Source organism: Lissotriton vulgaris, chromosome 11 (genome assembly GCF_964263255.1).
Source record: "Lissotriton vulgaris chromosome 11, aLisVul1.2, whole genome shotgun sequence".
Taxonomy (NCBI): Eukaryota; Metazoa; Chordata; class Amphibia; order Caudata; family Salamandridae; genus Lissotriton; species Lissotriton vulgaris.
In genome coordinates, this window is record NC_141699.1 from 197,120,372 (window position 1) to 197,136,080 (window position 15,709).

Here is a 15,709-nt window from a genome sequence, read left to right on the forward strand (position 1 = left end):
GTGTATACTGGTAACAGGACAGAGTGACTGTGGCTAAATATAGTCTTAGGAAATAACATAGGAAAGAAATAACTGAAGTAAGCCCTCCATAAAAAAAGTAGATTTCATTTTTATTCCTAACATTTACCTGGGCAGTCTCCTGTTTTCTGAGGAGTGTCTGTGGCATCAGCCTTCCAGACCTAAGACGGAAAGAAAATGTGAACACTGAAGATATTGCCAAAGACTGAAACTCTGCTTAACCCTGACTTACAACTTTGGCTGGACCGGATTTTAGGACTATTAATTTTGTTTTGTTTCCCCACCGAATCCCCGTGCTCATGGGAACTGTTGTATGTGACTGAAAAGTGATCATTAAAATACATATGCAAATCAAGATGAATGCCTTCCATCTTGAAGTTGCAAAAAACACAGTTAATGGACAGAATGCAGAACAAGGTCTTACATTCACCCCAGTACAAAGATCTGGGCCTAAATCCATAGTTTTTTTGCACTCCACACCACCCTAGGTCAGACAATGGCTATATGCAAATCAGCCTTGACCCTGTGCCTCATGGGAACAGTCCAGCCCGAACTACCAAGCCATGTCTTTCCTAGACCGGAAACAAGCATCCAAGGACCGGTTTCTGGCTATCAGCCTTCTTCAGCCTGGATAGCTTGACTCCAGTGATGTGGAGAGCCTGGGACTCACTTCTGAGCATACCCAGCCCACTCGGGGTGAAAATTGCAAAAAACACAGTTGATGGACAGAATGCAGAACAATGTCTTACATTCACCCCAGTTCAAAGATCTGGGCCTAAATCCATCGTTTTTTTTGCACTTCACACCACCCTAGGTCAGACAATGGCTATATGCAAATCAGCCTTGACCCTGTGCCTCATGGGAACAGTCCAGCCCGAACTACCAAGCCATGTCTTTCCATCTTGAAGTAGCGGTAGACCAGCCACTCACTGAATTCCCCTAAATTGATGACGGGATGCTGGCCCTGTTCCCTCTTCTCCACGAGGAAAAGATTGTTCAGAAAACCATTGGGGTGTAAGGAGACTGATCGCCCCTTTCTGTAGTAGTTGGGACACCTCTAAATCTACCAATCTGGCTTGGTCTAGGGAGAAGGAAAGGGTCCTGGGTTTGCAAGCTTGGGTCTGGGTAGCATTGAATTCTATCTGATAGCCTCTCACCATCTGGAGAACCCACGTATCTGTGGAAAGAGCCTCCCAATTGCTGAAAATTTGCATCACTCTCCCCCCACCTTTAACCCTTCTGGGTTCTGTACTCTCACATTGGGAGCTGGTAAAGTTGCCGTTTCCTCTGAAACCTACTCGAGCACCCCTGCCCCGGGGGTAGTCTCTTGTCAGGTAGTAGTATGTAAACTTAGAGGAGTCCTTCCTCTGACCGTGGTGATAGTCGTTCTCTCTTTTGGAGGCTTGCTGGAAATTGAGGCTGGTCAAACGCCCCCTTTCACGACTGGCCAGACAAAAATACGAGGATCTAAAAACTTATTTTATAGATGTCTGGGCTTTGCGAGGGAAGTGAACGTATTGACAAACTTTCACAATTCATGGATGAATTGATCCACAAACAAGCTACCCTGAGCCACTGTGCCAGCCTCTGAGGTCGCAAATTCCCCTAATTTGGAATCTATCTTAGTGAGTAGCGAACTACGGCGTTCAGTTGAAATCGTGCTGTTGACATTCCCCAGAAAGATAACAGCTCTCTGGGCCCTGCTCGAGAGCATGTCAGGGGGTACCCACGCTGACTGGTGAGCTTCTGGAACTTTTACTGGCCTGCTTACCTGAGTCCTTCACCAGATCCCCCAAGAACAGTAAAGTCTTTTGTTCTGTGGCTGAACCAAGTCTTTTTCATGGCCCAGCAAAATAACAGTGAATGAATAAAGGGGCATATGTAGGTAATTTCCATTTTGCCATTCTCAAATAGTGATTTTTAAGGAATCGCTATTTGAGAATAGCAAAATGGAATGTAGGTAATAATTCGCAATTTTTTGCGAATCTCTAACATTCCTTATTTGCGATTAGCAAATTGCGAATCGCAATTAAGGAATGAGTGCCCCATTCATTCCTATGGGCCAAAAGGCCCATAGAAAATCGCAATTTGAGAATCGCAATTCCAAGGGTGCCAGGCTGTCCAAAGGACACCTGTTGCACCCATGGAATGTGCTTGTAAGTACATGTGGCGCACATACATGCCCTAAGAGCATGTCTGTGCTCCACATGGCACTTTGAATTTTTTTTTAAAATGCATTTTTAAAGGAAATCGTAAAATACCATCTACTTGAAGTAGGTGGTATTTTGCGATTCCTTAGGCCAAAATCGCAATTTTTAAGGCACCCCTACATAGCATTTAAGGAATCGCAAAATTGCGATTCCTCAAATGCTATAAGCATAATAAGGAATCACAATTTTGCGATTCCTTATTTTGGTAAGTGCCACCTACATACCAAAGGGGCGTTTGCGATTCGCAAACGCCGAAATTCGCCTTCGCAAACGCCGAATTTCGGCGAATTTCGGCTTTTGCGAATCGCAAACGCCTACTACCCCAAACTGCTATTTTTAGAGTTTGTTGGATTTTATAGCCGAGCCAAACCCTAACAGTATGCACGGGGAGTATTAAAAAAATTTTACTTTAATATATCGACCTGCAACAATGTTTATTCAACGAGAGCAACTTGCACAGCATAGTCAAAGTAAGTAGATGTGAAGTTACAAAAGTAAAACTGTACTCCTCTGGGTATGTTTACCATGACAGTAGTGTGCAGCCTATATTCGGAGTCTATAATAGTGCAGGTTGATATTTTGAAACATGCACAAGTATGTGTCACTGATTTCTGCAATGATGGCAGAAACTTGACCTCATAGTCACAGTGATGTAACAAAGCAATTGAATCTGGTACAAACCAGTGTATGGTGGAAAGCTTCTTCTCGCTCAGCTCACAGAGAAGTCCTTAATTTACTTTCTGCTGTAGATTATGATGCTTCAGCTTTGCTTTTTTTTTGTTAAATCATGTTTTACATGTACATTTAACAAGTTATCTTGTACTTTACCTGTCTTCTGTCATCGTTTTTTATGTTTGGATGTTGTATTTCCTATATGTGATTTCACTGTAGGCTCTGGAAAATAGTCATAAAATTTTGTTTATACCAGAGACAGTTATGTTTACCTTCGATAATGTCTTGTGGGCCTCTTTCTGATGCCTATAGTCATTTGAGTTTAATGTATTGAATACCTGTTATACCTGCTGCTCAGTCAGTATAAGTGTGCTGTGTGGAATGTTGGCGCATGGTGATGCATTGGAATGTTGGGTGCCGGTGAGTGTCCGAGTATGGGTTGAGCAGCAGGGAGGCTGCTCCTGGTGGGGCTGAACATCTAGCTTATCCTAGAAGCTTACTATTGGAACACATTACCTGGAACCAAGATAAATAAACCATCTTACATTAATTCACACCTTGGAGTATGGATCATTCTTTCATTACTAAAATATTGAATGCATAAGTCTATTGTACACTGGTTCCATTGTTTATATGACTTAGGCATGCTCATAAGCCGCTTTTCATGGTCTAATAACGAGTAACAAGTTGCTCGCAGCTCACATTCAAAGAGGCCTCTGAGATTTCCTCTAGGGAAGACAGTTGTGTTCTAACTAGTCCAGAGCCACCCTAGAGGGCCATAAAGACCCACTGATATTTTACCATTTCCCTGTTGAACGACCTTGTACCCAAAGTGTTTTTTCTGTCTCCACATTATAAAACATGTCCAGTACTGGCTTTACATGACCGTCCCCGCAGACGCATCAGCAGTTGTACATCCTCATCCTCCTTTGATGGTGTACTATAAACAAGGCAGTATGCTCCTTTTTAGGAAGCTTTTTAAAGCCTGCTCCTTAGAGGCTGATAGGGGCTACATTATATAATGTGGTAACGCACTCACTGGGTAGCTTACTGGCTTATTGATTGGACAGGTCATCTTTGTCTTTTATCCTGCTGCCCCAGGAATAGCCTAATACAGACATGGCACCTTGACCCTTCTGGATGCTCTTGACGGCATGGTTCCGTCATGAGCACAAGTGATCCTGTGCTTATGACGGAGTCATTCCGTCATGAGCACACATGCACTAAATCCCTCTGTTGTTTACAGCAGAGGGATTTTCTTTTTTTGCCTCAGGAGGTCGGAAAGAGCTTCCCCAACCTCCTGAGACAATTTTTGTTAGAGTTCAGCGAAGGGTTTATGAGTGTTCCGAAGTATGATGGCGCACAACAGGTAGTGGTTAGGTCAAAGTATTTGTGGTTATGGTTGGTGCAACTTGGTCAGAGAAAACCCTAAACTCTGAGAACCAAGGGTGGCGAGAGTCCTCCCTTGTAGTAAAATGAAAGCAAAGTCCAGTGCACACAACGAGTGCGTGTGATATGATTGATCACAGACAAATGTCAAAGATGGAGTCGTACAAACGTGTTCTTTTTGTGTCGTTTTATTGGAGGGTGGGTGGTTGGAACAAGAAAACCAGCCGACAAGTCAAACCCGACTAGGACCGGGTTGGAATTATCACCGGTCCCCCTACTCCACTTGTACCCGACCCGTTTGCAGCCCTGAAGAGTCACAGGTTAACACCCTTCTTGACGAAACACGTGTCGGCTGGTTTTCTTGTTCCAAACACCCACCCTCCAATAAAACAACACAAAAAGAACACGTTTGTACGACTCCATCCTTGACATTTGTCTGTGATCAATCATATCACACGCACTCGTTGTGTGCACTGGACTTTGCTTACAATTTTTGTTGTTGCTTCAATGCAATGACTATCACCTGCATGGTGCGCTGACGTCAATGCATCACATTGAAACTGAAATGAGGCCATCAATTCATTTCAGTTTCAGTGCTTTGGTGCGCGTAGGGCTATCTCCGCCACCGAGCACCGAAACACATGGGAGAGGTATTGTTGGAAAGGGGAGATTCTCTCCTTTCCAGAGATAGCCCTCCCTAGTGGATCCCTGCTTGAGGATCACCCCAGGAGGGCAATCCCCAAGCAGGGATCCACCCACTAGGCACCAAGGAGGGTGGAACAGCCCCTTGGGCAATGGCCTTTTCTCCCCATATTCAAATTGGCATAGTCACGCTTTCTGCCTCCCTGTGGCCGGCAACTGGGGGCTGTAGCCCTCAATCAGCCCCCGCGGGGAATAGAAAGCCAACTAGTAAGCCAGGGATTTATTTTTTCAAAGTTCAGGAGTGGGCGCTGCTTATAATGGGCATGCCAATGTCCCCACCCCCAAGAAAATGCCACAGTCTTTTTACCCCCCCATGAGGCAGATGGGGGGCAGAAAGCCCACTAGGCACCACAGATTGTTTTTTAAACATAGGGGTGGGTGCTGCCTAGAATCGGCATGCAAATGCCCCCACCCCCCAAAAAACAATTGCCACAATCTTTTTGCCTATAGCCCCTTATCTCCCCCTCACCCCCCCCCACGGGGGGTTGAAAGCCCATTATGCACCAGGGATTATGTTTTTTTCAATTATACGTAGTGGGGGGCTGCTAATGCCCCCACCCCCCAAAACAGTTAGATACAGCCTTGGTTTGCAGGGGATTCTGTGTAGGAAAAAGTTGCAGAATCCACACAAGTCACACCAACCTGGACTCCCCTGGTGTCTTGTTTTCATAGGTGTCTGAGATTGGTAGGTTTCCCTTGATAGCTTCCAAGCCCGGGATCAAAAACGCAGGTGACTTCCTTGCAAAACGAGCTTTTTTTGTAATCGATGATTTTGAAGTCTCCATGGTAAGTTTTGGGCCATTTCCTGTTGGGGGCACTAGGCCTATCCACACAAGCGAAGTACCCTTTTTAACGGGGGACGTGGGGGAATGCTGGGTTGGTGGAAGTTTGTATCCCCTTAGATTCCAAGTCACCCCATCCTGGATTCCCCTGGATGACTAGTTAAAAAAATGTATAGGTTTGAAAGGTTTCCCTCGGTGCCTGTTGAGCTAGAGCCCAAAATCTGCAGCTAGGCACATTGCGAAAAAAGGGTCAGTTTTCTCTGGAAAAATGTGATGTTGACGTTGCGTTTTGGGTTGTTTCCTGTTGCGGGTATTAGGCCTACCCACACAAGTGAGGTACCATTTTTATCGGGAGACTTTAGGGAATGCTGGGTGGGTGGAAGTTTGTGGCTCCCCGCAGATTCCAGAAATTTCCAGCACAGAAATGTAAGTAAAATGTTTTATTTTGTTTTGACAAAGTATGACGTTTTCAAGGGATTCTGGATAACAGAACCTTGTGAGAGCCATACAAGTCACCCCATTCCGGATTCCCCTGGGTGTATATTTATAGATTTGCTAGGCTTCCCTAGGTGCTAGCTGAGCTAGGGTCCAATATCCACAGCTGGGCACTGTGGAAAAAAAGGTCAGTTTTCACTGGAAAAATTTGATCTGTCCACGTTGCGTGATGGGCATGTTTCCTGACGCAGGCACTAGGCCTAACCAAACAAGTGAGGTACCATTTTTATCAGGAGACTTAAGGGAACACAAATAGTAGAATAAGGGTTATTACCTATTGACTTTCTTAGCATTTCTGCCTTCCAAATGTAAGAATGTGTAAAAAAGAAGTCATTTTGAAAAATGTCCTCTAATTCACATGCTTGTATGGATACCCACAGTTTCGGAGATGTGCAAATAACCACTGCTTCTAAACTCTATATTACTCTATATTGTGTTCCCATTTTGCAAATATATAGGTTTCTTTGGTACCTATTTGTCACTCTTTATATTTTACCAAATTAATTGCTGTCTACCTGGTACATAATGATAAACCATTGCAATACACTGCTCAGTTATTGGCTCTGGGTACCTCAGGTTCTTAGTGAACCTACAAGTCCTATATATATCCCGCAACCAGAAGGGTCCAGTGGTCGTGACTGTATATTGCTTTAAATAATCTGCCATACGTAGAAGAAGTTACAGGTGAAAACATTGGCATAAATGGCTGGTTTTTTTCAACTCCATTTCAATATTTTTATATTTCACTTGTTAGTTTCTATAGAAAAACCTTGAAGGATCTACACAAATGACCCCTTGCTGGATTTACAAGTTTGTCTACTTCTCAGAAATGTACAGTTGTCCGGGATCCATAATTGCTTTCTCACCCATTTCTACCACTAACTGGAAGGAGGTTGAAAGCACAAAAATAGGAAAAATAGGCAATGTCCCAGTAAAATGCCAAAACTGTGTAGAAAATGTTGGTTTTCTGACAGAAGTCTGCCTGTTTCTGAAGGCTGGGAAGATGGTGATTTTTAGCACCACAACTCCTTTGTTGATACCTTTCGCAGGGGAAAAAAACAGACGTCTATTCTGCAGCACTTTTTTCCCAAAAAAGAAATTGGCTATATCTTGGACAATTTCTCGGTTCCTTCCAGGGGAATCCACAAACCCTGGCTACCTATTAGAATCCTCTTGAAGTTGGAAGAACAGCACGAAAATTTGTTGTTGGTACCTTATGTGGACAAAACGTTACAGGGGCCTAAGCGTGAACTACCCCAAATAGCCAAAAAAGGATTTGGACAGGGGGGTGGAAGGCCTAGCAGCAAAGGGCTTAAAGAAGAGGGGCTTCAGGTTTTTCATGTCATGCCTATAACACTGCATGACGACTTTTTTGTGCCTGAGAAGTATTTTAAACTTATCCGTGATTCTATGTTTATAGAATATGAATGATACGGTGGCTTGGCTAGCCGCGATGGCGGACGTGTGAGCTGAGAGCTCTGCATTAGCCTCGCGATTCTCCTGTTAAAACGAACAGCCGGGGCTGAATTTTGCACATCTGAGCCCCTTGACGAGCCGAGCACCGGCGGCAGGACCAGGCAGCATCGAGGGAGACTATCTGGCTGGGACCCGCCCGAGACGAAGAAGCCGATCGGAGATGCAGCGACGTCCTAAAATGGCGACAGAGAAGACGGGCCCGAATGTGGTAGTGATCGCTAGTCCCTGAGCGCTAAGTCTGGAGCGGGGACTGCCCTGTGGATGCCCCTGTGTAGGTGCGACGATTTGGATGTAGAGGCTGCGATTTAATAGGGTGAGGAGCTGCTGGGGAGTAGCGGGCGGCCGGTTCTTGAAGCGCCTCCCCCACCCCCGACTTCCTGCTACACGAGGGGCGCACTGGAGAAGCAGCGGCTGGAGGCGTATTAAGTGCGCATTGGGCCACAAAGGAAGACCCACATGCCTACAGGAGTTCCTGAAGTCCTGGTAGGAGAGCTGAGGCTCTTGTTTGACTTTACTGCCAGTACTGTTGTCCTGGTAGTGGTGAGCCAGAGGTATATGGGGCACCCTGAGACATTGTGTTGAACACCCCAGGAAGGACCCCGACCCTGGAAAGCGGTGGCGGTCTGTGGGCTGAGCTTCCCTGGGGGGGGCCACCGCCACCGAGTGAAAGCCCAGCTGGGAATCTTGTACTGGAGCGGAGGCTACAAGCTGGAGGGCCCCCCGGGGAGTGGGAGTCTGTGGCGACGAATTGAGAAGCCCTGGAGGTGGCCCCCCTGATCACTGCAGGGCCTGAATTGGTCACTGGCCTGTGCTGCAACCTAGAAGGGGCCCAGAATGTGCCTATGCACACATGGTGGCTGAATGACCGACTCGCCATAGGAACATACAGCTGAGTGCCTGGGAAACGTTGAGCCTACCACTGGAAGGCACGAAGGCGACCCTATTAGTGCCCTGAAATCGCTAGTGAAGCTGGGTGGAGCGACATTGCACGTGCCCTCTGCTCAACGTCAAGAGAGTGAGGAAGGCCTAGAATGGAATGGAGGTGGCGTGATCTCTTAAATGGCGATTAAAAAGGCTTTGCGAGAGGTGAGCCTACAATATTCCCTGATGTTTCCAGCCCGGTTGCGTATTATCCTGGATGGGAACACTCATTATATGGACTCTCCACAAGAAGCATGGGATTGGCTGGAGAACTACGGAAAGGAAACCTCGAGAAATGGGGCAGGGAAAAAGGTGCGAGAATGAGTACCCAATAAACATATGCAGACACGTTGCCACACATGCAATAGAACCCAGAAGAAGTCCACGACTACTCAGGCGGCCCGACAGCGGGCAGCAGCGCTGCAGGCAGTGGTGGAGTTGGCGCAGCCCCGCGCTTCTGCATCTGAAGAGGAAGGAGAAACGCACTACCACTGATGGCCCAGCTGGGCAGGAATCAGACTCCTCTCTAACGGCTGAGGAGCGGATGCCGGTGGTTGCTACGTCAGGAGAGAGACATGTATATCCCCGGATTGGGGTAAAAGATTTGGGGCGGATGACTATATCTAGGAATTATTGAGCCAGTTACAGTTCCCACAGCCTCTGAATTCGTCAGAGGCTTTTTGAGTGTGTTGTTTATATGGTTTGGATGGGAACTAGTTCGATGGTAGCTGTCCTGGGGCGGGGTAGTTGGGATTGTTTAGTAGATTTAGGGGCTATTAGGGCCAGGCATGTCACTACTCTAGGGTATAGGTGGGTTTTTCAGACTCAGATGGAATGGGATTTACCAGCGACCTCAGGTGTCTATCCTGGAATGTGCGGGGCATTTACTCTATGTGGCGCAGACAGAAATTACATGCATATTTGGTGAGGCGAGGTGTTCATATCGCCTTGCTGCAGGAAACACATTTGCAGGCGCAGGAGGGGGCAGCGTTACAGCGGCGCTGGCAATTATATTATACAACTTTTGCGTGGGGAGTGTTGATCTGGGTGCAAGCGGGGGTGCCTTTCTAGTGTGGGGAGCAGCTTATTGACCCAGAGGGCAGGTTTGCAGTGATCCATGGGAAACTAGATGGACGAGAGATTACATTGGGCAGTATCTACGCTCCCAACACAGAGCAGCCAGCTTTTTTTGCGCAGCTGTCCACAAAATTAGGGCCATATCTTACTGGGACAGTATTGTTGGGAGGGGATTTTAATTGATTAACTGATGTGACGTTGGATCGTTCTCACCCCCTGCTTCCTAATGCTCCCACGCATAAAATAGCGGAAGCCCGGCGACATTGGCAGACCAGATGATGGTTAGTGGGCACATAGAGAGCCCATCACCTGGTTGACTGGGACTATTCCTATTATTCGGCGCTGCATGATCTACATGTTTGCCTGGATGCGTTGCTATGTACTCCGGACGTACATGCCGGTGTGCAAGGTAGCGAATATCTTACCAGAACGTTATGGGATCATAATCCAGTATTGCTCAGGATGCATTGGTCGAGGTCCGGAGCACGGATACCTACCTTGCCACTCCGCCCAGAGGCGCTAGAGGACCCAGTGATGGCCCTATCTCTTCCATGTAATGACCCGGTTTGGCTTAGGGGAAGATTTCATAGCATGGACGGCCTTACTTTACAAGTCTTCTACGGTGCGGGTCAGGATGGGAGAGGTGATATCAGATGCATGCGAGGTCACCCGGGGCACGAGACAGGGATGCCCCCTGTCCCCCCCCTGCAGTTTGCGTTGTCTATGGAGCCTGTCGCAGCGAAAGCCAGGATGGAGAAGTATTATCGAGGATTATAGGTGCAGGGTCAAATACACTATATAACCCTATATGCGGATGACTTGCTAATGTTCCTCGGCGATACAGAAGGGGAATTAATGGGAGCAAAGGCAATATTGCAAGCATTAGGGGAGATGTCTGGCCTCCGAGTTAATTGGACTAAGTCCTGTTTCTTCCCCATCGATGGAAGTAGGAGCGACATACAAGATGTAGCTGGAGTGAGGTGGGAAAGCAGGTGCCTCCCTTATCTAGGTGTCCAGATATATCACTCCAGAGCAGATATAATGGAGGGTAACATTGTCAGAGCGGTTCGTGGCTTGGCGAGCAGTATTGATTTCTGGGGAAGGTTGCCACTGTTGGTTGCTGGACGGGTGTCTTTACTTAAAATGGTCGCCCTCCCCGACTATTGTATTATTTCGGGACCCTACTGATTTGGATACAGGCGCGTATATTTAGACAGCTGGCATCCTTGTTCACAGGATTTTTATGGGGCACTGGGAGGCGACGAGTTGCCTTGAAGGGGATGATGCTCCCGCAACCGGAGGGAGGTTGGGCAGTGCCCGACTTCGAAACCTATTACCTAGCTGCACAATTGCAATGGTTGGCACAGAGAGTGACAATGAGACTTCTAGGTACGGAAGGGGAAAGAGGGGTTGCCCGGGAAATACAGCAGCTCTCCCAAATAGTATTAGACCTTCCTATACGGCTGGGGACCTTAACAGAGGAACTTAAGACAGAAAGGTAATGCTGGAGGCAGAGTTTTAAGAGAGCGGGCATGAAAGTACCTTATGCCCCTGATATACCACTCTCTTATGTGCGAGGCCCTGCCTCATGGGGGATCTTGGCGGGAGCTGAGTGACTGGGATGAGAGGGGATTGTCTTTTATTGGAGATTTATATGAAGATGGGATTATGCCGCCTTTTGATAATATACAGGAAAGATTTGACTTGAGAGGTGGGGACTTTTTACTCCATGCTGCGCTCTCTGCGGCTATCCATGCGCACTGGAAGGAGGGACAGGCGGAACCTAGGGTATTGCTGGGATGCCAATATGTGAAGACTGCAACTGGGAGGTTTAAAGCGGTTACATGCCTCTATAAGCGTATGACACTCGAGAAGCTGCCCCCCTTAGATGCACTCAAGCAAAAATGGGAGATAGATGTGGGAAAAGATATTCCGGAAAGGGCCTGGGCTGAGATAGTAGAGCGAGCGTGGAAAAGTACCTGCTCGCTTCCAGTTGCTTCACTTCTATTTCTTAAACTGAGCATACCTCACTGGCTATTGGATTGATGTAATTACACTCTTGAAGGAAGTGACTGAAAGAGAGTTGGAGCTGGAGATATGGACTTGTATATTGCATTGGTTTGCGCACACAGCTAGAACCAAGATTACCAGCAAGTTGGCCAAGAGAGAAATTACGATGCATTGGAAGGCTAGAGGGCCCTCGAGCTTAGATGGATGGAAGAGAGGTTTTATCAAGTGGGCAGAATGCGATGGAACAATATGGCTACAGCTAGCGGGGAGTGAGAAAGCGCTTGAGGCAGCTAGAGCGTAGGAACACCTAGTGAGATTGAGGGACCCAGAGGACGGGAGTGACGACGATACAGAACCGAGAACCCCGAGCACACTATAGGTCCTTTGTAGAGTGTAGAAGCGACTGCCTGACCACATTCAACAGATATTAGAAGAGTGAGACTGGGATGAAAACTGCATCAACCCGCATTAGATTAGAGTTGGAAACCGCTCACTGAGCAATATCAGTAGTCATTGCTGAACACACCGATCCACGGGACGTGACATGCCTGGAGGGAGGGGGGGGGGCATAATAAGATTTAGGTTTAGACTCATTAGGGCAAGCAATAGGGTTCTATATGGAACACACCGAGCACTGGGAGCAGTTCTCCTAATCCAATGATTGCCGTTTTCAAATATGCAATGGAAATGAACCGTGGGTTGATAACAAAGAATTCATGGGCGAATATATGGGGAGTACAGGGGAGGGAGGGAACTATGCTATGCTGTGTGCAAAGTGATTATGTTGAACTATAAACCTAATAAAGTTTGTTTTAAAAAAATAGAATATGAATGATACACAGCTGAAATAACTGGCACAATCACAGTTCGGTGTAGCAGTAAACATTAACTCTTGAATTCTCTTACAAGTCTGAATCAGTTGCCACTTAACCAGATTCTTGGGGTGGGCACAGGGATACGACTGTGATACTAACTCTTGATAATGCTCTTGTTTTAGCGGGTCTGTGAGGTTTAAATGCTTTCCCTGAGTTGTTTTCTGAAGCCACTGATCATTCCTGTTGAGCAGTTTTGTTTAACAACCTCTTGTATTTAACAAAACCTCATCCTTACAATTGTCCATTTAGAATACATCAAAATGGCTGATCACTACGTACCAGTCCCTGGAGGATCCAACAATAACAACTATGCAAATGTGGAGTTGATAGTGGACATAGCCAAACGAATTCCAGTACAGGTACAACTGTTTTATTCACATGAAATACTATACTTTTGCCACAGGATTGTTGAGTAGAGGGATGAAATACTATACTTTTGCCACAGGATTGTTGAGTAGAGGGATGAAGATGGCTGCTGTGGGTGTCAGTTCGATGTTGATATAATGATTTGTTGACATGTTAATTTATTGCAATATAGTACAGTGCGTTGACTGTTAGTTATTAAAATGAACAATTTAAAAAGATAAAATGTGTGGGGGGCGCTCGAGTGCCCACGGCAAGATGGCCGCACTGTAGTGCAGCTCTGCCAGCCGTCATAAGGAATACGTAACTAATCTGCACTATGGGTACTTATTAGCGGTGCTAGAAATCGGTATCAAGAAGAGATAGGTAGGAAAGGCAAGGCGATTCAAAAGGAGGAGCGGATTGCAGAAAACAATGGAGAACACAGAGCGGCAAGGCACTGGGCTGTAACTCAAAGTGAAACAAGTAGGTGACCAAGAGTGCTATCGCGGAGACTGAGAGACTGTGCCCCGCTGGCGGTATAGAACGGTCATCTCAACTTAGCCATAAGTGCTAGTCTGTGCCGGATTCGAGTTGTGCGGAACCTGCTTCGCTGCACGGTAGGACTAAAACCAGCAGCTGCGGAATGTAAGAGCGTACCTTGGGAGGTGGCAGCTGACACCCGGCTGTCTGCGTCTGGCAAGCGGTATGGTAGGAGTTACTGTGCCTCCCGTGTAGCACTGCTGCTGGTTACGGTGTGGCAAAACAGTGAAATGTGTAAACGGGAGAACTTGCTCTAGCCACCGTTCCCATGTAAGTGGCATGTGGAAGTCCGGTTCAGGGCCCGTACCAGTCCAGTAGTGTGTGCTGTCGGGAGGAGATGTTGGGAAGGCCCGGATGAGATGTTGGAGCCGTGATAGTCTGGGACCAGCTGGGACGGTTGCATTCCCAATCTGTGCGAAGACGTTCAGGCATACTGGTGGCATATTAGAGAGCTGCTGTGAATCATGGGGCAGCTGAGCACTTCGAGGGAAATCGGCTTGGATCCCCCCACATCATTGATTCTGCGAGTGGTGGCAGTGAAACTACGCAGCAGCATCTTGAGGCCTAGCGAGTATCGGCGTGAGGCCTAGATCACTTGGAGGTATTACCCCCCTTTTTCATTACCCCTCCAACATCAGGCGAAGGCAATCAAGGCAGCCAACACTTGTCGTACTCAGTGAGCCTACTGAACTATACAAGGGGACCCCGGAACGTGAGAAGGTAGCGGAGCAGAGATCTGGGTGCAGAGAGTGTGGTGCGGTCTCCAATGGTTTGTTTGTCCTTAGGGGGCTGAACACAGAATGGACTGCTGTTGCAGGGTACTCTTCCCTCCTGCCTGCGACCGGTACTGTGGGAAATGCAAATATGGGCAAGTCTGATAAACAGTAATCGAGATTAAACTTCAAGTCTCGCCGATCGTCGCGTTCTGCGGCGATGCACTCAAACATGGAAATGGAAGTGTGGCAGCCGAGTACACCATTATTGGAATCCACATTGCTGGAGATGCAGCTGAGCCTTCAGGCCATAGACAGAAAGATAGATACTCTCACGCTGAGAATGGATAGTATGGCTGCCAAGGTGGATAAACAGGGGGCGCACCTCAGCAGAACAGTGAATATCTCTCAGTAGAGGGTGAGTCTCATGAGACAGTGGGTAAATGCTGTGACATGGAAAAGATTCTAGAGGTCATAAGAGCGAAAAATGAAGCTTGGAAGCACCCTCTTGGTGCAACAATTTGCGAATCATGGGGATTCCAGAAAGCACCAGCACTGGCCGCTTGGAAGATTACATAGAGGCGATGCTAAAGGACATTTTTGGCCCAGAGCATCTCTCCCAGGTGTTGATCATTGAGAGAGAGCATAGATCACTTGTCCCCAAACCGCCGCCAGGAGACCCCCGTGCCCCATCATAAACATGCTTTTAAACTACCGGGATCGCGACACTGTTCTGCGACTGGCAAGGAAAACACAGAATACTAGCTACCAATGGAATGAGGTATCTTTTTTCCCAGATTTCACTGTGGTGGTCCAGGCGGCCCGCAGAGAGTTTGCCACAGTCAAGAAGAAACTGCGTGCTGTGGACATTCCCTATGCGATGATGTATCCCGCTCGGCAAGACGAATATCTTTACTATGCCCGGAGCAGCTACAGATTTTGTGAAACATGTGCAACGTAATAGGCCAAGCCCAAGGCGATCACTCTCTCCTGCACAGTCGCAATAGATCAGGGCCTGGATACCAAAAGTGTAGCGACTGCCAACATGAGATGGTATTGATGACTGCTTGGGCAGCCGAGGTACCACCCTAGTGGTCTGACCTGTTGGTTGATTGCACTCATCTCCTGACTGTATTTGCCGGAAGCTGTGGTAAATGAGGGGACCTCCAATTCTATGCTGTATCGAAGGTAAAAGGATTAAAGGTGTAATAGGTAACAGTATGACGCCGTTACAATGTTAGCGATGTTAGATTCTTCGGGGGTACTGTTTGGAGATGATATATAGAGTTGTAGTCATCAGTGTATACTATTTGTCTCTGTTATTGTTACTTCAGGCAGGGGTATCTGCTTAAGATGCATGGTTGGACAAACAAATTCCCAATTGTAGATGATTCAAGCTAAACTATATATTGATAATTACCCACACTGTTCTTTCCAGCCACCCCATGCTTTGGTGGAATTTAAGGCATCAGGCCGCCCTATGA

At 47.1% G+C, this 15,709-nt stretch overlaps 1 protein-coding gene across 2 annotated transcripts in view; it reads left to right on the top strand.

Moving 5' to 3' along the window:
* The window catches only part of ACACB (acetyl-CoA carboxylase beta), a 1,895,698-nt gene that overhangs the window by 60,392 nt on the left and 1,819,597 nt on the right, over positions 1-15,709 (top strand). For both annotated transcript variants that reach the window (XM_086943101.1, XM_086943102.1), the window contains exon 3: positions 12,877-12,986. In XM_086943101.1, coding sequence (XP_086799227.1) covers positions 12,877-12,986 — 110 coding nt within the window. The remainder of the gene's footprint in view (positions 1-12,876; positions 12,987-15,709) is intronic.